The following is a 21,929-nucleotide window of genomic DNA, read 5'->3' on the forward strand; positions in this document are numbered from 1 at the left end:
GAGTGAATTGGTCTTGATATTCAGAGTAGCACAGCAGCAATTACATTGTGCTAAATGAGCCATTTCTTAAGATTAAAGACCTAGGCTTGTGTCTGATCATAGAAATAACTGCATTCGTGTCAGTTAAGAGGTTTGCATTGTATTTTAGTTTTAAAATCGCAACATTTTTTTTATATATGATCTCTCATACTGTTTTTTAGAAGAAGGGATCTGTCTTTTTTTAAAGCCGAAAAAAGGGAAAGGACAAGGGGGAAGTATCTGATTTACATAGGTTTTGCTGCTCCTGCAGAAAAAAAAAATAATTCTGAACCTGCAAAAAAAAAATAAAATACGAAGTCAACTGCTTCGTAAATATGAGCCGGAATGGGCGAAGGGAAGGTGAGGGGCTCTGCAATTCCAACCCTGCTTTTCCTTGCTCGTTTCCAGTCAGGATTTGAGCGGTATCCAGAAAAAAAAAAAGTTGATATTGCACAATTCTGCCGAAATAAAAAGTTTATGAATTCTCACACATCGCGCAGTGGGGCCTTTTTTAAACTTTCTGCAAAGCTGTCTTGACGATATGAGGCATGGATTATGCAGGAAAGGAATGTAGCCCGGGTTATCCGAGGACCAGCCTCGCTGTGCTTTGTAGTGCATCCAGTAGATCAAACAAAAGAGGGTGACTGGGGGGGGGGGCAATGGCTCTGAAACAGATCTGGTGAGGCCAGGCCAAAGCGGAGGCCAGCAGGTAGCCCAGCTGCAGCGGCAGGGGGAGCAGGCCCTCTCCTGCTCGGTTAACATTTCAGTTTTGCATGAAAATATTTACCCACTCGGGGCCCGCCGCTGCGCTGGTGGAGCGGGGCGGGAGAGCGCTCTGGAAGCTGGCGGCTCGCTTGCGAGGGCGAGAGGAGCCGCGGAGAAGGGTCGCCCTGGCAGAAGCGGCAGCGCTCGGCCCCCCGGGGCTGGAAAAACATTCCGGGGCCGCACGGCAGCTCTGCCGGGGCGGGGGGGGAGCCGAGCCCGGCCCGGCCCAGCCCAGCCCGGCTCGCCGCCGCCTTGCGTTCAGCGCAAAGGCAGCTCCGTGGCAGTAACGCGGTGAGAACTCACAGGCAGTTTCAGAGAAGCCCACCGGCAGGACTGTGAGACAGAGTCATGCTTATTCCCCGGGTTTCCCAGCACAGGACTTGCTGAGTCATGCGTTCACTGCCTGTCTCTTGACAGAATTACACAGGCTTTTATTTCCTGTCTCAAGGTAAGGAAACCGAAGTGAGTCTCGCTCAGTGCCAGGCTGTCCAGCTAGGGAATGAACCGCTTCCCTTTCTGTGATTTACATCACAAGATGGGAGGCAGGTTGCATTTCTATATATATTTATTTTCTGAAACAGCACAGATGTCCCTTCTAAAGAAAGAGTTGGTGTTTTTAAACTGTCCAACTAAGCTAACGTTCTGGGCCGCTCCTATTTCCTAATCATCCTTCGTCCCTTTTTATACAAACATGAAAAGCTCCGATCTTTAAAAAGTTTCATTGAAATGTTGTCGGCCAGGGTTCTCACAAGATGAAAAATAGTTCTACAAACACAGCAATGATCAAAGTACTAAATAAGTTTAGAAAATGTACTTTTCCTTTCTGATTCACTTGTATTTAACGTGCTGTTGCTTTTGCGTGTTTTGAAAGGGGGGTGTTTTTTTGTTTATCTGGTGGCCGTTATTGTGAAATATTTATAAAACAAAGTCAGTGGTCAGACCTGTTGTGCCGTTTTTAAACCGGCGCAGGGAAGCTGCTTCAGCCGAGACACCCCAGGCACCAGCCGTGACCTCAAGACTGGCTGAGTAGTGGTTTCCGTTACCCTTCCTTGCTGAAGGAGAGCCATTTTCCACATCCCCAAACGTCAAGCAGGGCCACCGTGATTGCCGCGATCCGAGGTGTGGCATTGTGTTTTATATTTAGATGTCCTCCCTCTGTACTGGCAAGGCTGGTGATAACGGGGGGGGTGTGGTGAGCTGCACGTCAGTTTTATGCTTCCTATCCAGGAGTCACAAACAGACGAGACAGGGCTACCAGCCTCTCCCAGCTCTTTCCCTGAAGAGCCCCCGATTGCCAGGAGAGCTCTTAAGGGGGAAACGGGGGCGACTCTGCAGCGCAGGTCCTACAGTACATCTGCTCTCTTCCCTGGCTCGTGTGAAGATTGTTCCGGATCTTTGCGACCCCGTCTGGCACCGAGGCACATCACCAGCCATCTGTACCTCTGTCACTGTCCATCTGTGCTCAGCTGAGAACAGGAACAGGAAAAAGCCGTGTGTCTTATGTGCTCCCCTGTGCTGAAGCGCCAGCGATCCTGAAAGTCCCAAACAAGAACTCGTTCAGTAGCTCTGTTGACATTGCGAAGGGAAATGAAATTGTTTCCTCTTGTGTTGGCTTCTTTTTTCTATGCTGAATGACTTTCCCCCCATCCTTTGTTGATCGTGTAACTGGTTGTCCCAGCAGAGCATACAGAGTGATGCCTGCCGTCCTGGGCTGTCACCTGGGATACATGGTGAACCCAAGAATGAACTCACGTCAGGGAATCACGTCTTAAATCTGCTGCTCCTTGTGTGACGTTGGAACTGCTGCATCCTGTACGGACAGCAGCTTACCTCTATGTTAAATAGGAGAACGTTTTTTTTTTCAAGATAACACAGATGTCACGCTTGAAGAAAACTCCTGTCTGTAAGGCAAATTAGAAAGAGAGACATTTCTGTGCATAAAGTTCTTTTTTTAATTTTCCAAAAATGCATAGAAATATCCAAGCATTTCACTATGAAACTAAAAGCCAAAACATTTGCTTAAATATGAAGTCTGATTAATGAGGGAAATGCAGATTTTCTACGTCATACAGTAGCCCATAACTGAGCACACTGCTTTTAATCGAGCTGGTAAAGCTTTGAAGAGCTAGCTGTAAAGGTAATGCTTGCTGTAAAGATCAGGACATCCCAGCAGTCGTCTCCAACCCCTTGTGCCAGGGAGCCCCGATCCACTCTGGCTTATACAGTAGGTAGCCTGTTTTTAAAGACTGGCAACACTGTTCACTTAAGCTCCATAAGATCTCAAACTACTTCATTTAACAATTCACGTGTTCAGTTGATGACAGTGGATGTGTAACAGACCTGTAGAAATTGGTGATTTACAGTAATGGTTTTTAATTGGCTTACAGAGCCTGCTGGACTGGGGCTCCCCAGGGTCACAATTAGAAAACCCTTGCACAGCATATCGGATTATCAGGTACTGGCACCTTGAGAGTATTTAAAAGCCCTTTGAATGCCAATGGACGCTTCGCTCCGCATAATAAGAAAACCCAAAGGATTTCATTTTGAACTAACTGGCTGGTGGAACACAGACACACCTGTCACCATAAACCACCAGTCAGGAACCGACAGTCCAACCAGTTCACTAACCTTTAGTTCTTTAACAATTGAGATATCCTTCACAAACCGGTTAATAAGTTACAGCTGATAAGTAACGAGCTGCATGGTGAATGATGGAGACTGCAATGTCTAACATGGCAATTGCTCCGAGCAGCAGTTTAACTTCAGGCCCATGACTATTCCCTAGTGGGACTGCCTTTGACTGACTCACACCCATGGACTCTCTGCACCAGAAATACTGCTCGGTGAGCTGCATTTTCAGGGCTGAATCTGGGGTGCACTTTGCCCACTTATAAACAAGCCTTCAACCACACATTTGATGGACACCAAGTTCCTGCCAGAAAATGAATCACATTGCTATTCCCACCTTTTTTAGGAATGACTGGATTAGCAGCCAGCAGATGTTTAATGACTTGGACGAACAGTGAACATATTAAATAACAGAATGCAAAGTAGCCTGTACTGCTGTTTCAGCTCGGTTTGCCTGAGTCTTGGTAAGACTGCTTTGTGATTGCAAAACCTTGTATACTGCAGCTTAGATGCGTTTGTTTTAGGATTTCATGGAAAGGTCGTTTGCAGTCAAATTCATTCAGAAAACGTCATTTCCAAAAATATGGATTATAACCCTTTTCTTCTTTTTTTTTTAAAAAAATGATCACTCTACTTTTGAATCCTAGAAGCCCTTTGTTTTGTTTCCACCCTGAAGAACATTTGAGTAAATCCCTGTCTTGCATTTTAAAGATCTCAATGAAGTCACTGCCAAGTGAGCTTTGATCTAGAGTATTACATTAAAATCCGCTCTGACATTGAAATATATATTTGTGCCGTCTTTGAATTTTTTTTTAGATTGTCATACTTGACTTGAGGAACAGAGTGAGCTAATGGGGAGTGTTCACTGACCTCAGTGGGAAATGTTTATTTCATCTGGGCTTTCAGCAAACAATAAATCTTAATAAGACTTTTAAATCAGGGGTAAGGTGAAGTTAATGAGCAGAGCTCTGTCATGTTAAAAAGAGAACCTCCTAAATCAGACAGGGGCTGTATATATTTCCCACAGTTCCCCTGCAGTTGTGATATACTGTACTCTACATAACAGCCTTGTGCATTCTGGATTAGGCTTTGCATGATAGACTTAAGAAAGACTATTGAGTCCATCTAACTAGATTTGCTCTTTGATGCTGATTGATAGAAGTCTTCAACAACATACCTGGGTAGCTTGTTGCAGGCACCTACAACTCCTTGTGTAAAGAAATGCCTCCTTTTCTCAAGTTTGAATACACATCTCCTTAGCTCTCACAGGTCCCCTGACCCGTATTTCAGTCTGCTCCATCAGATCCTTTGTGTCCTGTCTTCTATATATTATTTCTGTGTCGTGCTTTATGAATTTCAGAAAGAAACAGGACAAAAGATAATTGTGAACTGTGCAAAGGATGCCATATACTGTATTGTGACACTGTTTGGCTTACATGTATTTTACTAGCACTTTCCTCCTAGAACTGTTCCAGTCAATCAGAGTCAGATATGTGCTTCTGAGTGATATCAAAGAGTCATCTTTCCTTCACTTTTTGAGAAAAATGAACAGTTGTCATTACAAAATGACACTTATTGGCACGTTAGGGTCAATTGTAAAGGTTCTTAAAGTTCGCCAACGCAAGTACACTTGTGTATGAAGGCATCTATGTGTACAGTGTTCCCAGGGAAATCCTCATTAATATCACGAATCCTTACGAATCAAGCATGAGCCACAAAGTTAACGTGTACAATCCACAGTAACAGTTTTCATAAAAATGGCGTTTTGAAGACATGGTCTACATTTATCAGTCGACAAAGATTAAACAAGATCAATAGCAAGGGTTGTTCTCTCGAAATCGATGTGTACACACTGCTGAGTGGGTCCACACGTCCTCTTGAATGAACCGGAGAACGCATGCTGTGCACGAAAGCACTGTTGGCTTTCAAACTTAGGAATCCCGTTCTGGGTTCGTGGGAATTAAGAACTTCTGGCTCTGTTCGTTTCCCACTGAGGTGAATTTCAAGTAAACTTTTCAAAGGCACTTCAAATCTGCACCCCTCCAGAGTATTGCCTAACAGAATCAGATTTCGCACGGAGAGAAATACGATCGACCAGTAACTTTTTCTCTCAGATGTAGATGGAGCTACAAAAACAGATGCAGCACCAATATCACCAGTAGAGAAATGAGGTCCATTCGGAGGGTATCAGAGATACGAGAAACCTTTCAAGTTTTCTTCATAAGTTATAAGTAAACTGTTTGCAAATAGAAATACGACCGGTCTACTGCCATTGCAAAAACACCACGATGAGCACATAGCAGGCGGGAAGCTACATTCTGAAACCTGCTGTGAACATTGATTGGATTCATTGCATTTATTTTTTTATTTTATTACCCGGGGGACAGTCAAATTGATTTGAGTGGTTTTGATCCTTAAATGTCCTCACAGTGACAAATCAGCATAAATCAACATTCAAAGACAAGAAAATGGTAAGAAAAAACAGGTACAAAGGTAAGAAAGGTGCATAAGATGTCATCACAAGACATTTACCACAGTATACCATGGTAAAAACTTGAGAGGTATGTGATAAAGCACAGCACAAACTCCGATGCCTGGTATAAGCACAGTACGATCATGGGAAACTGCAAAATGTCATAAGGGGGGAGAGGGCTGTGTGTTCGAAGAGCAGCTGCTTTACAGAAAATAATCAGAAAAGTGTTTATCTGTTATCTAAATTCATTCCCCGATCCTCAGAGGAGCTTGAGTTAAACAATTCAATCCCGATTCCTTATTGACCTCGTGCCTGCGAGCAGCTCTGATGGTGAACGGCTGGGGAACGCGAAGTGCTGGTCTCCATCTCTCTCTTCTCTCCCTGGCAGTGCTGGAGATCCTGCAGCTGGTGACGAAGAGAGACCTGTTCCTGGCCGACACCCACATCCTGGAGCTGGAGCAGGAGTGCGAGGAGGCCGCGCTCGGGGGACAGGGCACCCCCACGGCGGGCGGCGCCGACGAGGCCGCGAGCCCCACCAAGGATGGGGGCCGGCGCAAGGCCAAGGACGTGGAGCTGCTGTACGAGGCGCTGCAGAAGGAGCTGTGGGACGTGGTGCGCGAGTCCCTGCGCTGCCCCAACCCCGGCTCCACCCTGCGGCTGGTGGTGCAGGTCGTGGAGCAGGAGGAGGCGGCGGATCGGGACTGGGTGCAGAAGGAGGGGGGGCAGCAGGGCCCCCGCCCGCGGCAGCTCAAGCGCAAGTGGAAGGAGGCGGTGGCGGAGGCAGCGAACGGCAGCCTCCCCCAGCACGAGGGGGCCCAGAGTGGGCAGCTGGCCGGCTTCCTGGGGCAGCTGAGGACCCGCGTGGTGGAGGATCTGGGCGCGGCCAGCAGGAACGTGGTGTCCTCCTACCCTGACGACTACAGCGCCTTTAACGTCTACGTGCAGAGCTACCACCAGGCCATCGGCCAGCGCCTGCGGGGCCTCACCAGCTACCCCCTCACCATCTCGGACAACTACGCCCTGCTGGACTGGATTCACAACACATACAACAGGTCGGTGGGCCGGCACAGGGCGTTGGTCTGGGATGCAAAGCCACAGATTAGAGTCTGGGCAGACCTTAAGACAGGTGTGCAACGCAGAAAAATTTGTTCATGTGTTTGTATTGCATTCAAATCAAGATTTTGAAAATGAAGTGGAGCGTGTTTGAAGTTTTCAAGGAGGAAAGTTGGGCCACACCTGACACAAAAGTTGAGAGGCTTTAAAAGTCACCCAGCTTCTTTTGGTTTTCCTGCTCCGATGCCTCAGTTTTTCAGGGCTCCTAGCACCTCTCCTTCTCTGCTGTGTGTTTAGTGCATCTGTACTGAGTTTCCACGCTCCACGTCGGAGCGATGAGTTTCAGAGCCTTGTGGAGCTCCCCAGCAGACTCCACTGTGATCGCCTTCGAGGAGATTCTCACTGGAAGCTCTTTCTGGCTGGAAAGTCGAGTTTCAAATATCAGTCAAAGCAGAAACAACAAACAGAAAATCACAAGGGAGACAGATAACTGATGCTTAACGACTTGCAGATGTCAGCACTGTGATAAAATCTTCGAGCAAGGCCAGTGGCTACCAGTGTCAGACGGAGAACGAGCTCCAGTGGACTGCAGAGCCTGTCCTGATGTCTTTCTGTGTTTCCAATAAAATACTGTAACAGGCACAGACTCCTCAACAATCACATCAGGGCTCTGACTCCAAATGGGCTCTAAAATGAGCAAATGAGTTTAGAACTGACCCAGACTGGCTGGAATGGTGGTTAATGCTGCTGCTTCAGAGCTTTTGGGTCCTGGACTCCACGCTGAGAGACGTTCTGTGTGGAGTTTATATGTTCTCTTGTGTATATGCGGGTGTGTTCCTGTTGCTAGGTTAATTGGTGGTTCAGGATAGGCCCTGTAAGAGTGTGTGTGTTCACACTGTGAGGCACCAGTGTCCCATCCAGGGTGTAGGCCTGCTTTGTGCCCATTCTAGTACAGACTTCAGGTGGTCACAACCCATCCAAGGAATAAACCGGTTTCTGATAACAGATTGATGAATATTTGCAAGGGATGATGAGCTCTGCAAGCTGCATTTTTTACACAAATGTCTTCTTCAGAGTTTTAGGCAGGCTGCAGAAATCACAAAGGCAGACAGAGGAAATCAGGGACACACATCCCACATTAGGAGGATACAATGTGGAATTTCATCAGCAGCATGTTGTGTCTTTCAGGGAGGTATTGGCCAACATTAGCCTGACTCGTCCCATCGACCGCACCAGTCTGGGTCCAGTGCTCCCACTGGAGATTGTGGAGAAACTGGAGCAGGACTGTATCAGTTCTGTCAGGGTAAGACTTTCAGCCTTCGCAAATATCCACATACACAAAATACCAAATACACTGCAATGCTTCGAGACTCGCAGAACCCCAAAACCTGACCAGCCCACCAGGTAGTGGTCTATCATTCTCATGCTCTTCCCTCCTGCTATTTCCCACATTCATTTGACCATGTCCCTCTACTCCCTTGAATTCCCTTCTGCAGTTTGTCCTTATCTTTGTTCTTTGTTCAACACCCTCTCAGCTACACACACAAATCAGGACTACTGAGGGCCTAAAGGCTCTGAAACAATAATCTGAAACAGTGGTGAGATGGGTATCCAGAGAATGCATGCGTGATGAAAATGCTTACTTAGCTCTCAAGACATTTCTACTTTCCTGTGTTCCAGGAGAAGGTGACGACAGAACTGTCGCAGGTACTGGATGAGGAGGAGAGGCGATGGACGGGGTCCCGACACATAGAGGAGTATCAGTCCACTCTCGCCAGCACCGTCATCAAGGTCAGGCAGCTCATTCGCACTCCTTTTCATCACCCTGAGCCTCTGACGCTGGACTCAGCCCCAGGCCAACACACAGTTGTTTTTTCAAACGCTCCTAGAAGCTCTTTCTTCTCCCTGAGCGACCATGTAATGATAAATATGGTTCTCCTCTCTTACTCACACACACAACAGGTGGCAACAGTCTGACATCTTAGGGACTGCAAACAGCTAGTCTCTTGATGACCTCATTGGATCAATTATTCACTTAGTCATGCGGCTTTCCAGGAGCCAGTATCATGGAAGTACGTCACAGCTCGCTGTTCCTGGGCTTTGAGTTCTCATTTTTAATCTTTGCCGTCCAGCTTGAGCTTCTGCACAGGGTGTGCTGACACGACCTTCCCCGGGGGAAAGCTGCTTGTCAGCTGAGAAGCAGGGCTTGGGTTTGTTAAGGGGGGAGGGGACTGGAGTGGCACCTGCCTTCTCCTAATCTTGGCTGGCAGAGCAGATGCTACACGGTGCTCACAGCCGTACTAACTGTGGTGATAAAACCATAATTCTGCATGTGGCTCTGCTGATTATGGTATATTTATTAATGCTGAACTGTGCTCCCATGGTAGCAACCAACATTGCTCTGTCGAATCTCTTCTAAAATAACCAAACAGTTTTACGAGTAGAAACTCCTCTCATGTCTTAGATTCTGTATCTTATAAAGCTCGCAGATCTTCAAAATCTGAAAGACAGCTAGATGTCTAATTGGGCTAAGCTTATAATTCTAGCTCAGTGTTTTGTTTATTCAACTTTTTTATTTAAAGCCAAAGAAATCAGTTTATGTTTCTCCTAATCATCAACTTGAAATGTTCAGAACATAGTGGTCAAGCAAGGGTGCTGAACAGTGAAGTATACATATACTTAAACACAGCTTTGCAATTTTGACTGGGCATTATTTGGAGGGGGGGAAAGTGAGTCAAGATTTGTTCTAAAGCTAAAATTTTTTAAAGTTGTGCTGTTCTTTTTCTTGCTCCGATACCGTAACCTCAGATTCCCAGTGGTTTGGGATCTGGCTGTGCTGGTACAGCAGTGAACCCTACTGGCTGTTTCTGGTATAAACACAAGCTTACAGCCATCTTGTCCTTTAAATCATTCCCAGAGCAGGTCTGCATTCACTGAGCCTCATTGAACAGAGTATGTCTTTTGATTACTGCATGATGAAAAGTGCAAAACTCTACAAGTATTTTTAAAATAAAGGTTTAAAGGAGTTTAAAGTTAAATGTTCCATCTTAGCCCTTTTCTAATATTTAAATTTTCACTGTCATTTTTTTTGGGTTGTTCCAATATTATTCCATGGTAATGAAGGTGTGTATGTTGTGTGTGGTTGCTCTGCGCAGACTAGGAATGTGAAGATGCGAGAGGTGGCTTTGTGGGAGGCACTCCCGGGCTGAGTGAAGAGTGGCATTCCACATGAGGGGAGCCCATGGTAGAGTAGGCTCTGTGTGTCAATCCTCTGGGCTTATTGAGAGGTCAATAAGAACAGACAAGGGTGTTTCAAGAACCCCTGAGAAGTACTGAGAGGCAACACAGGTGCTGGGCAAACGGGCTGCATTAGGAAAGGTATTAGCTACCCAGTAAACTAATAAGGGTGAGGGAAGCAGTGTAGGGTCTGTCCACCAGGTATGAAGGTGATGGAAGACTGGCAACTTATGTTCCTAATGTAATAGCTTGTTTGCATGGCTGAATGGGGTTGAAGTCTGCTGGTGAGGAACAGGCCTGGCCAGCTAACTCAGGGCTAACTGGAGACATCAGCACCTGGAGGAGTGGGGCATCGCTTGGACAGGGAGCAGCGTGTCTTCTCCCCGCAGCCCAGAGATGTTTGGATGGCACAGGTGGAGTCCTGAGTCCTGCCTGGCTGTACCATCGGCACACAAGCCGGCTGCAGCTGTTAGAGCTGCAAGTGCAGGTTTCCGAGAGGCATCCCTGGCCAAACAGGATCAGCTGGTACAGTTAGTAAGGAGGGGAGCGAGTTTTGTTCAGGAAGATGGTGAGCTTGAAGACATGGCGAAGAGTTGAAATAATAAGAACAAAGATCTGTGTGAAAAGTGATTAGTGAAGTGAGCATCATGATTAGGTAACTGTGAATCAGGCTGAATACTCCAGTGCCTGATTGGATTAGTGAAGTAAGGTGAGTGATTAAGACATAGTGACTTTGAGTGAAACACTGAATGGAGAGCAACTAAAGCAACAGACAGAGCAGACTTCCCTAAGAGTGCTGAATGCTGTGTAAAAGCTAGGATCCCAGAGGGGGCTGAAGGGATGAATGATAGACAACTTAAAGTAAAAAACTAAGGTGCCATATTGAGTGATGTGATAAAAAAAGAAAGGAACGTGCTTATCAGCTCAAGTGTCTGATGATACTCCGTCTTCATGCAGAGGCTGCAAGTAGACCTGGACAAATCGGCCACCATCACCAGAGACCTGGGCTCTCGTGTGGCACAGTGCTGTCTCACTGGGCTAGCTGACTTCCTGTCCAGGTGAGGAAGATGGGAACTCGCATTAGTGCATCGCAAATCTCTGGTACACTCTTCCACTACATTGCACAGTACTGAAAATCACCCGTGTGGAAAAAAAACACTTAATGGGAACATTTCACAGTGAGCACTTGCTCATGTTGAATTCATGGGGAAAAGGGGGAGGTCAGGAATAGCCCACAGACAATGTTAAAGGTCATTTCATGCTAAATCCATAGAATGACATTGAAAATAGACATAATAGACTGAAGTGTTATCTAGTCAATTAATAGTAAAGATAATGTTATCAGTACTACTGGTACTTTGAGTATGATTCTCCTAGCTGTACAGGTAGGTGTTTCAATGAAATTTTTGTTTCTCACTTCAAAGCATGTTTAACTTTCTGAAAGGCCCTTTCTCTCAAAGTTAATTTTTAACTGTAAAAATGTCACGCGCACTCTGCCCACTCCGCCACGACCTTGGCACGGCTGCCTCTCAGAGCAGCTCGGAGGGTGTCTTGAACGGGAGAGGAGATTTCCCCTGATGCCCCGAAGCCCGAGTGGACAAGCCTTGCTCAAGGCTCGCCATGTGTCTCACACGACCCCAGCCCTCCTCCCACACGACTTCCTGGCGTTCCGCTCCAGCGATCTGGAATGGCAAGCGTCGGAGCAAGTATAAGGCAATAAAAATAGAACCGGGCTCACAGAGGACAAGTACAATAGAACAGTAATTGGAATAAAATGAAACCATAGGAGGGAAGTGCATTACTTAAACCCCACCTTTAATATCAGGTGACTTCCTGGTAAAGACAAATCGACCATTGTATCTGCTGGACTCCAAACCCGGATGTCTGTGGTCTTATAGAGGCCGGAGCATAACCTTAACACTGCATGTTCTCTTCGGAGAGACGTTAGTGATTCGCCTGCGTATTTGGAGCACTGTGTTGCTGTGTCTCAGCCACGCTCACTGTGCTCGTCTCTTGTCATCGTGTCAGGTTCCAGAGGAAGGTCGAGTTCTTCCACGAAACCCAGATGGAGTTTGGCCAGCAGGGTGACGGCTATATCTCGAAGACCATCGCCCTCGTCAACTGCTGCCCCCCTTTCAGGTGTGTGAAAATTCCCCTCTCCGTGGCCACGTCTTGTGCTGTGCCGCTTCACAGCTCGTTCCCCTCCGTAGTAGAGACGGGTCGGCCCGCGGAGTCGCGCGCAGGAGCACGGCTCGGTCAGTTGTGTGAGGAGGTCTGATCTAAGGAACGCCGAAAAACTGTGCCAAAAACAAGCCATTCAGCCCATTGGAGCTCAGGATCCCCCCTCCCTAAGTAGGTGTCTACCTCCCTGCGCCCAGCTGAGATTCCAAAGAACTGTGGAAAGTCTGCTCCCCCTGTGTTTCAGCAATCCCCTGAATGCAGTGATGTACAGTAGTGCCCCTCAGAAGGTTTTCACATTCCCCTTCCTGAACACAACGTGAAATACCTGCGAGTATCATTAATTCTTATCGAAACTCTTCGAGCCTCCTTATTCCCGGAGCTGACCCTGCCTCTTGTGGTTTGGCGGTAGGGCCTTCGTGCGCCGTTGCGCCCAGTGCGAGCCGGCGGAGTGTGAGGAGGCAACGAGGCGGGCGAACGCCTCTCTGGACAAGATCATAAATCAGGGAGTGAAGGTGCTGACGGACAGGCTGTTTGACCACATCAAGGTAAGACCCTCTCGGGGGGGGGGGGCAAAGTCATCAGGTCAGTCTGGGATGGCAGACTGGCTGGGAAGCTTGTTCCATGCTCCTGCATTTCTTCTCGGAAAGCGCTTCCTGGTCTTGGAGTTCAAAGCTTTTCTCTTGTTCCTATATTTAAGGTGTATTGCTTCAGCTCAAAGTCTTTATGAAGTTCTGCGGTCAATCATAGATATTTTGCACTGGAAGCTAAGTGATCATAAAATGTGATACATTTCTCTAAAGGTACTGGAGCCGTAGCTCAATGTATAGTTTCTTGTGTACTTTTATACACTGGACCGGAATTTTTCTAGGCTTCCACAGAAGCTGTGATGTGGTGTTAAAAATCCCAGTAGGGGAAATATGAACTTTCTTCATCTTATAGTAAATTTCAGGAAGGAAGGGGATTATAGGTGTTCCAGCAGAAGGAATGCCAAGGAGTGATTTGTCAAAGATAATGTTAGAGCATTGTGTCCAGATGTTTTCTGCAGTGCAATTATTCAAGTTCATTCTGAAAGTCATCCCCTGCATTTGTACACCCAGTGTAACGTTCTAGCCTAAACCTACAGGAAACACCGTTAAGATTTCATTAGAAGGACAATCCCACCTAAACCACAGTACTGTATAACCCAGTACAAGATAATCAGCGACAGACAAACCTGGTTCTGGAAAACTTCCTGGTTTTGAGTTTTGGAGGAAAATGTTCCCTTTTTCCCCCAGTTGGTATCGCCAAGCAGCGCAGCGCTACTCTTTGGGATTCAAACTGGCCTTAAACTGGTCAGCAAAGGTTTTTCTTCCAGTTTCCACACATAACCAGGGAGCTCTGAGGCCCAGCGGCCCAGGCACGAGCTCTTCCATGGAGCCGCACGCAGCCGGCCGAGGGGCCGAGGGGCCGAGCGGGACTAAGCGCCTGTGCTGCTCTTGTTGTTCCAGCCCTACTTCGACAAGCTGGTGAAGAGGAAGTGGCTGAATAACACAGAGGCCTTCGATACCATCCAGGAGACAATCAAGATCCACTTCAAGAGGTTCCGCCGGATGGACAGCCCCCCCTATCTGGTACAGACACGTTTGTACCCCTGTTTTTCTGGGGACTCAGGTCCCGGTTTTATTTCCTATTCCACCTCTGCACTCAAATTAACTTGAAACGAGGGGGGGGCAGCAGACCCTATAAAAGTTTAATCACTTTTACAGATTTAAATGAAAACATCTTTTGGGTTACAGTCATTTACATTGCAAGGTTTCCCAACATGTGTTTGTCAGGACCTACAAAATTGACCGCAGACTGGTGGTAATCAAAACACGCATATGCACACAGTCAGGCATTCTCAAGCCAGAATACTTGGTACTTTTCCATTTTTAAAACATAACTATGACAAAATTGCTCAGAAATGAATGCAGCCTGCCAGATTCAGTATTTCCAATGGTTACTGCAACATCTAGTGCAGTGTACAATTGTACATGTATTTTTCCTTTTAATAATAATAATAATAATAATAATAACTTTGGTAAAACGTGAAGAAACATCATGTTTTCCCCCATTTGAATGATGCAAAAAACATATAGTTTGTATTATATGTGTACTATTATAGGGAACAGTCTTAGAACTTAAGATAAAATTTTAAACTGAAGTTCAAGCCACTATAGGCCTGATTAAGACTGAGTCACTGAGACTAATGGAGAAAGGTTCCATCCTCAAGCTGTCATCAGGTTGTCGGTGGGTAAAAGGTCACTTGAGCCAATGCTGTGCTAATGGACCAGAAAGGAGACGTTCCAGTTGCCTTTCCCTGCCCTGGACTCCAGTTCTTGATGGGCCCTTGTGTGTCCACTCTCTGCTGCCAGACCCTGGTGAATGACATCCACAGGCGGGTCCTCACCGAGTACCTGCGGGCCATCATGAGAGGCAGGATCATCTGCACGTCTCTGAAGATGCGGAAGAGGATGGCCAGCCGCCTGCGGGAGGAGGCCGGGCAGCTGAAAGCGCTCTTCAAAGACCTGGTGAGCTGAGTGCCACGCGCGGACAGAGGCTTCCAGAGGATGGCAAGACCGCTCACTGTCTTGCGGTCCTCGGTTGCTTGCTGAGCCTAGGGTGTCTCCTAATGGAGACTGTCATGAAAGCTCAGGGGGGTGAGAACAACCAAGGTCACTCTCACCTCGGCTGCCTTCACTTGCTATCATTCACTTGCATCATCAAAGCTGGAGATAACGTAGGTTAGTCTCTTTGTGTTTATACTCCCCTCCTCCACCTTTGCAGCTGCCCCTTGGTTCTCTCACCAGTCTGCATGGGTCCTTTGGCCAGGGGCCTGGCACTTGGCCAAACAGGATAAGCCAAATTTTACCACGACTAGTCATTCAGTGAACATTCCCCAAATCATTTAATTCTCTTGATCTCCTAGTGAGAGATGACTGTGGCAATGTCGGCTGTTTCTCAGAGAAAAGCATTAAAAGCAAATCCCTGAGAAACTAGAGGCCATAGACAGCTTAGATTTAAAAAATAATAATTTCAGTGTCATTTTTAAGGAATTTACCAGAGGTGATTCCATCTGCATCACACCGATGCCTTTGAGAACAATGTCAGAGCTTCTATATACAATTTATGGTTTAATCAAGAACCATTAAAAGGGTAAACTGTAATCCCTTCTAAAGTCACAGTAGCTTTGATTTAACAAATTACTATGTCAGTGTCTGCAAAGTATGCTTGGTTTCAATTGCACACTTTTAAAATTGGGAAACCCCTTTGGAATGCTGAAGAATACCAGACCATAGCCTCAGAATAACATAGAAAATAACAGGAGCACAGAGGCCCAGTGTGCACCATGAGGGAAGGAATTGACCCCAGATCCACAGATCAACAGTACTACAGTTAAAAGGAACATTGACCTTTAGTTCAACAAGAAACATTTTAAATAAGTTGACTTGAAACAGTGCTCCTGTCCTTCATCTATAATTTCTGTTAGTGGTAAAGAGCTGTAATAACACAAACCAGGTTCAAACGTAGGTGACGCACGAGGAACCCGAAAGATGTGTGACTGAAGCAACCCAGTGATGAATATCAAAGGGCAGATTCCAAGCACAGCGTCCGGCTCCCGGCTCCAGTTAAAACATCCGTTTGTCACCTCCACGGACAACAGGAAAGCTTTGTTTAGCAAGGAGCATCCTGTGCTGGGGCTTTGAAGTGGAGCTCCCCCAGCAGGACGCTGGGAGAACTGTACAGCTGTGCAGAACAGCTCCTGAATCGGGAGCAGTGTGCAATCCAGGCACGCTCTCTCCAGACACACATCTAGAGTAGAAGCCCCCAGGCACCAGTTCCGAGTGATTAGGGTTTCAAGTCAGGGGTGGGACACTGTTGCAGCAACAAGGTGCTTCGCTTACAATGCCCAGCTCTTGGAGTCTGCATAAATACACTGTAGATTGCATTGTGTCAAAGCCTGGGCCACGTCAGGCCTAATAAGCTCAGTTGCTGGATGACTTTGGTATTTGCAGCCCGCTGCACCGTTTCCTCTTCCCTGTAACCATCTGGATTGTTGTGGAAGGTTTTTGGTGTGTCACTTGAAATGCAGAATAATAAAAACATATTTTGTAAAAAATGGATATGTAGTTCAATGTAGATTACTGGGACACTTAAGCTGGGATAAAAGGCTTTACGGTATGCACTGCTGTGGAGGCTCATTTTGATATTTACCAGGACTTTTATTTATTCTAACTTCTTGTATCTGATCCCTTTATCTAAAATAACTTTTATTCAAAGCAACCAGTGAACTAGAAGTGGTGGAGCGCATGATGTTCGTGGAATAAACACTAATTCCACTGGGGCCCTTCTGTTTTTCCTTCAGGAATCCGAGGCCTCGTGGCTGGACAATGCCATCCCACTGCTCTCCGAGATCATTGTGCTGGAAGACACCCCCTCGATCCAGATGGAAGTGGGAGTCCTGGTCAGGGAGTACCCAGATATCCGGTAAGTGTCGCTCTTCCAGAACCACCCAGTCCTCTAGAAACTGGTCAGGTTTGCTTGCGCAAAGTGATGTCAAAGGCTTCTTCAGGAGCACGAGTCACAGGACCCACAGCTGCCAGCCCTGGGGGTTGTATTCCCTGCTTTCAGCAGCAGCAGATCAGGTCTGTCAGATCAGGAGAGCGAACTGCAGAGTCACACAGGCTGCAGTCTGGCCCGTATTGCTAGGTGGAGCAGGGGGGAGTCCAGGGCTCATACTGCCCCTGGAATGTATCACCAGAAGGGATCTGAGCCTCCTTGTCCAGGGCTTTGGAATGGACCTTCCTTTCTGAATGCCTGCTGCTGCTACATCCTGATGAGGTATGCGGAATGGAAACGTTAGCCGGTGTAGGGGGTGGGGAGAGTTTCCCATGCCAGAAGCCAGTGCTCCCTTATCGTGGAAATCCTCTTTTTGTTGCCTGTCTGCAAGGCTTTATGAAAAGAGGTAAGGGTGTGTGGGAGTTCTCATTGGGAGTGAGAGGTAGGGTAGTCAGGGATACTGAGGGGCATCGGTCTCACTCCTCAGGCCTGTCACGGTTAATGTGTTTACCTCTAGAGTGTGTCCAGCGAGCGAAATTAATCTTTCTGTTAAATCAGCTGGGTGCGTCAAGCCAACACCATGGGTAGCATAGTTTCAGACCAGCACGGCTGTATCAGACGAAGAAGAGAGTAAAACTGCGCGCCACACAGCCGGACCCCCCCGGGACCAGGCGCTGAAGGGCACTCTGGGAGCAGCGGTGGGCTCGTAAACCCTGGCGAACCCCGCTGCCCTCCCCGCGTCTCCGGGTGGTCTTGTGATGAGGCCCCGTGCCGGCTGGCAGGCTGCCGCGTGGCGACGCCGCGCCGCGGCGGAGAACAGGAAGCCGCACAGGAGCTGTTCCTGCCATCCCACAGGGGACAGCCTGGTGCCGAGCCCCAGAATCAAAGGCTGACCCAGCCCGCGCAACGAGGACAGATGTTTTAGTCGTTCGGTTGTGGGGCTCCTTTTTCTTTTGTGTCTGATCGGGCCCCTCTGCCTGTTTGCTTTAGATCAAAGGGCGACCCTCCGGCAGGTTTACTCTCGGACACTGGAAGAGCTGCGGCTCAGCTTTCCCCTTTTTTTCCCATTGAGGCGGAGCGGCATAGATTTATTCTGATTGCCTCAACCTTTGCTTCAGCTTGTGAAGCCTCAGCTTTTTCACCACAAGCCTGGTCAGTGAGGTGATACCATTGAACACCCTCATCGGTTAAAAAATTAAAAATCACAGCATCCACTTCTCTCTATCCCGGAAAAATGCTGCCTTAATACCAAAATGTTTCTCTCAGGTCCCCCATAGTTGTTACAGCTGCCCAAACCTTAGGGGCTTTTATAGAGCTTTTTGCAGTACTGTCACATTGCATATATATGTACAGTATACATTCTGAAACGTCAAAACTCCAAGTCTAGGATGTCATGCTAAACAGGATAACTGTCCAGTTAAAGATCATCCCTCGGCATGTGCGTCTGTGTCAGGCCCTGCACAGTTGGCAAGACCAAGCTGCCGAGACTGCGGCGTCTGCTCTGATTTTGTGCAGGAAGCTGTCCCCCGAACCCGGTCATCGGGAGCAACGTGACGAGGCTCCACGTGTGTAGAGACTTGCTGGGGAACACCGGCGATGCATAGTTATGTTTTTCTCTCCCTGCTTCAGGAAGAAGCACATTTCCGCCGTCTTGAACATCCGCGGAATGATGCGCCAGGTGGAGCGGCAGGAGATCCTGAACATCGCGAAGGACTTCGAGAACAGCGACAGCCTGACGCAGCTCTCCCGCGACCGGGCCCTGTTCTCCGAGGTACCCGTGACCTCGGAGGTCCACTGCCTGAACCTGGGCCTCAGCCGCCTCGCCCTCACCACCTCCTCCTGCCTCTCCCTCGTCCGGTCCAGCCGGAAGAGCTCACGGAGGCGGGAGGCTCCCGAGGACCAGCTCTAACTCCGGACAACGCTGACTCATGTGTGTGTGTGGGGGGGGGGGGGGGCATTGTCTTTTTTGACGAGTCAGCCCCTCCTTGGAGTTGAATCATCAGATCCTGATCTTGCTAAAAAAAAGTCTCAAGAAAACGAACTGAGGTTCGTCTGCTGGTACCTTTGATCCTAGGGCTTCTCGTTCATCTGAGACTCCTGGCAGCAGAGTGCGGGCTGATTTGTGCCTCTTATCTGCTGTGTCAAAGTCAGCTGGGACTGAAACAGCGCTTATTTGTTCTCTCCTGTCCTGGGTGCAGGGTGCCTTTCTGTGATATGACGCTCTGAATGGACTCACCTTGTGGTATAAAGCTGGTGTGAACGTCTACATCAGGATAATACAAGGTGGTGTGATTTTTCTCTTCTTTGTCATGCGGACCGAGTTGTCTGTGTGTGGAATGTGGAGTTTCTGGGACACTGGCTGCACGTCTGAGCAGAAATCGCAGCTTCATTCGTGCCAAAAAAAAAATAGATGAAAGTCAGTAGACTGCATGAGTGCTCAGGTCACAGTTGGCGATTCATAAGGACAACAGCATTTGTCTCCTTTTACGAGACACAGTAATCCTAAAGGCACATTTCTTTTCTTATTTGCTTTAACATAACCGCATGTCCCTTAACCAGTGCTTGCTGCATTCAATCCAACCACAGACAGAAAACACCAGACAAACAGACAGGACAAGCAGACAGAGACCAAACTGGAAATAAGGCTGGGTGACAGACCTACATTGGAAATCGCTATAACTGCTGTATGTACTGTATCTCTGATACAATGCACTCCAGAATTTGGGGACATTTTTTTTACGTTTAAAAACATCTCGTTCCTGTAAGATTTAGTGTCTGTCAATTTCATTATGGCATGATTTAAGGTACTATATTGCATTATAATTGTGCACACATCTCCCTTTTAACTTTCTACTTAAAAGAATTTAAGAAAACTATTTTTCTATGGGAGTAAATGTGAATGGAACAAGTCATACTTGAAGATCAAATTCAGCTGCGAACATCTCATCTCACCAGGAGAACATTTTCAAATTTCAAGAGGAAATCTATTTGCAGACAGTAAATCTTATTTATTGCAGATGTGTTTCTGTAGGAGTTGTGCTCTGAAGCAAAATCTCAGTCCCACATGCAGTTTTAACAAACTATTGATTTAATCAAATAATGCTAGATGACTGTAAGAAAAACATGTGATTTGAAAAGGAGTTTTAGAATAAATTGTAATAACCACATTTTTAAAAGGTTTCTCAGTTTTTCACTGAGTGGCAGTAACAACTCAGGCTGTTTTTTAGAAGCTGTGTAGAAATTCGTCTGCACAATATGACGTTCTCAGCTGTGGGTCTTGAGGTAGGACGCAGGCAAGTGCAATAACTCATGTCTTGATCCAGGGGTCGCATTCAGGGTCTGTAACAAGGGTCAGATTCGGAGTGCTTAATTATGGCCTTTTATAAAGACGCCTTTTCCCACAAGTAATAATTCATGGCTTGCCTGGCTGCAGGAGAGAGTGCTCCAGGAAATCCTTTGTTTCACACAGCCGTGCGAGGAAAACAGAGCAGGAGGGGATGGTGTTAGGAGAGGGAATGAGACACGGATGCACATGCGATTCACTGGAGTGACTTTCAGGTTTTCACCTCTGTGGATCAGTTCAGATCCCAGCAATCTCTCACTGTGGACATGTTGTCAATATTAGAGGCACACTAAACCTCAACAGTCTTTGCAGTCTCTGGTGATTTGTTTGTGGACCGTGAAGAGAGGTCTTAAGTGGCATTGCTTCTGCAAAGGTTTGTGGAACTGCCCAACGGTGCTGGTGAAGCTGAAAGTCCGGTTTCTTTCAAGAAACTTTGTCGTTTTCATATCCCATAGCTGATCCCATCATTCAAGGGGGGGGCTTGATGGATTAAGTGGTCCACCGACATCAGAGAGAGAGAAATCACTAAGAAAAGCTTTAGTTGTTAAAACCAGCCCTTACAGAAACATGTAGATGACATTTATTCTGCAGCACAACGTCCTGGCAGCTCGTCACCAGGGATTAAACACAACAATTTCCCACATGTGTTCTGTTCATTTTTGGACTATGTCCCTTGTGTTAGAAAACAAATCATGCATACAAGTTATGGATTTGGAAAGGCTAAAAAGGATGTCTTGATCACATTGGTGCAGAAATGAATGGTTGTAAATCATTTATTGAACAGTAACACGATATGTAGTTTCGTTGTGGGGCAGTTCAGCCTCAAAGACACAGGAGAGGAGAAAGGGGGAAGATTATGTTTTATTTTTGCTCTTCTGTCCTCTTGGTCACAGAGATATCTGGTCATTCCAATCACAGTTTCTCCTGCCCTCCTCTTAATACCTTAACACAGCACACATCTGACTCCATGCCTTTCTTTAAACCTTTCTCCTGTCCTTGTCTGTGGTCATTGCCTGTAAGCAGGTGTGCAATCACGTAGGAAAGAATGTCTTCTACCGTGGAGTGTAAATTATGTAATAATCTAATGTAAATAAACCAAACCTGAAAACGATACTCTTAACAGTGTGCTTTTTGGAGCGGGTGCGCACGGTGGTTAAGTCACGAGGTGTTGGCCCTCAATGTGACCTGCAGAGAGCGAGTGGATGTGCGGGGGGGGGGGGCAACGACGGAACCTGTGCTCTTACCGGTGACACGCGCGTGACGGGTCACGTCACGGTGACATGCTTTCAGCCGCCGCTGTCGATATCGTCTTACAAGGTAACTTCAAAAACTGCAAAGGGCTGCAAAGGAACAGGTAGCTGGTTTATTCCTGCTGAAGAGAAAAGAAAGGAAACACTAACGTTTCGGCTGTGGAGCCTTCTTCAGGTGCGAGTGAATTACAAATACAAATGAATTACAAATATCATAGTCATGTTATTAGTCCCACTTTATTCCAGACAAAAAACTCCGGTGGACCTGTTGTTGGTTCTGTACAATTTTCCTACTTCCATCTTTATAGCCCAATGATAACTAAACTTGATCATTTTAAGGATAAAATTACCATTCCTTTAATTATTTTACAGGACTATGATTTAAACATATTTTGGTTTTAAA

General features: G+C 46.9%; 1 protein-coding gene across 2 annotated transcripts in view; it reads left to right on the top strand.

Annotated features, from left to right (window-relative positions):
* exoc3l2b (exocyst complex component 3-like 2b) overlaps positions 1–21,387 on the top strand; it is a 41,475-nt gene extending 20,088 nt beyond the window's left edge. For both annotated transcript variants that reach the window (XM_088910917.1, XM_088910916.1), the window contains exons 4-13: positions 6,273–6,936; positions 8,126–8,240; positions 8,618–8,728; positions 11,132–11,232; positions 12,203–12,313; positions 12,765–12,900; positions 13,843–13,965; positions 14,749–14,904; positions 16,740–16,861; positions 18,563–21,387. In XM_088910917.1, the coding sequence (XP_088767043.1) occupies positions 6,273–6,936; positions 8,126–8,240; positions 8,618–8,728; positions 11,132–11,232; positions 12,203–12,313; positions 12,765–12,900; positions 13,843–13,965; positions 14,749–14,904; positions 16,740–16,861; positions 18,563–18,842 (1,919 nt within the window). In that variant the 3' untranslated portion in view covers positions 18,843–21,387. The remainder of the gene's footprint in view (positions 1–6,272; positions 6,937–8,125; positions 8,241–8,617; positions 8,729–11,131; positions 11,233–12,202; positions 12,314–12,764; positions 12,901–13,842; positions 13,966–14,748; positions 14,905–16,739; positions 16,862–18,562) is intronic.
* Positions 21,388–21,929: the final 542 nt, after the last annotated feature.

The sequence above is a fragment of the Atractosteus spatula genome, chromosome 3, assembly GCF_055471065.1.
Source record: "Atractosteus spatula isolate fAtrSpa1 chromosome 3, fAtrSpa1.hap1, whole genome shotgun sequence".
Lineage (NCBI taxonomy): Eukaryota > Metazoa > Chordata > Actinopteri > Semionotiformes > Lepisosteidae > Atractosteus > Atractosteus spatula.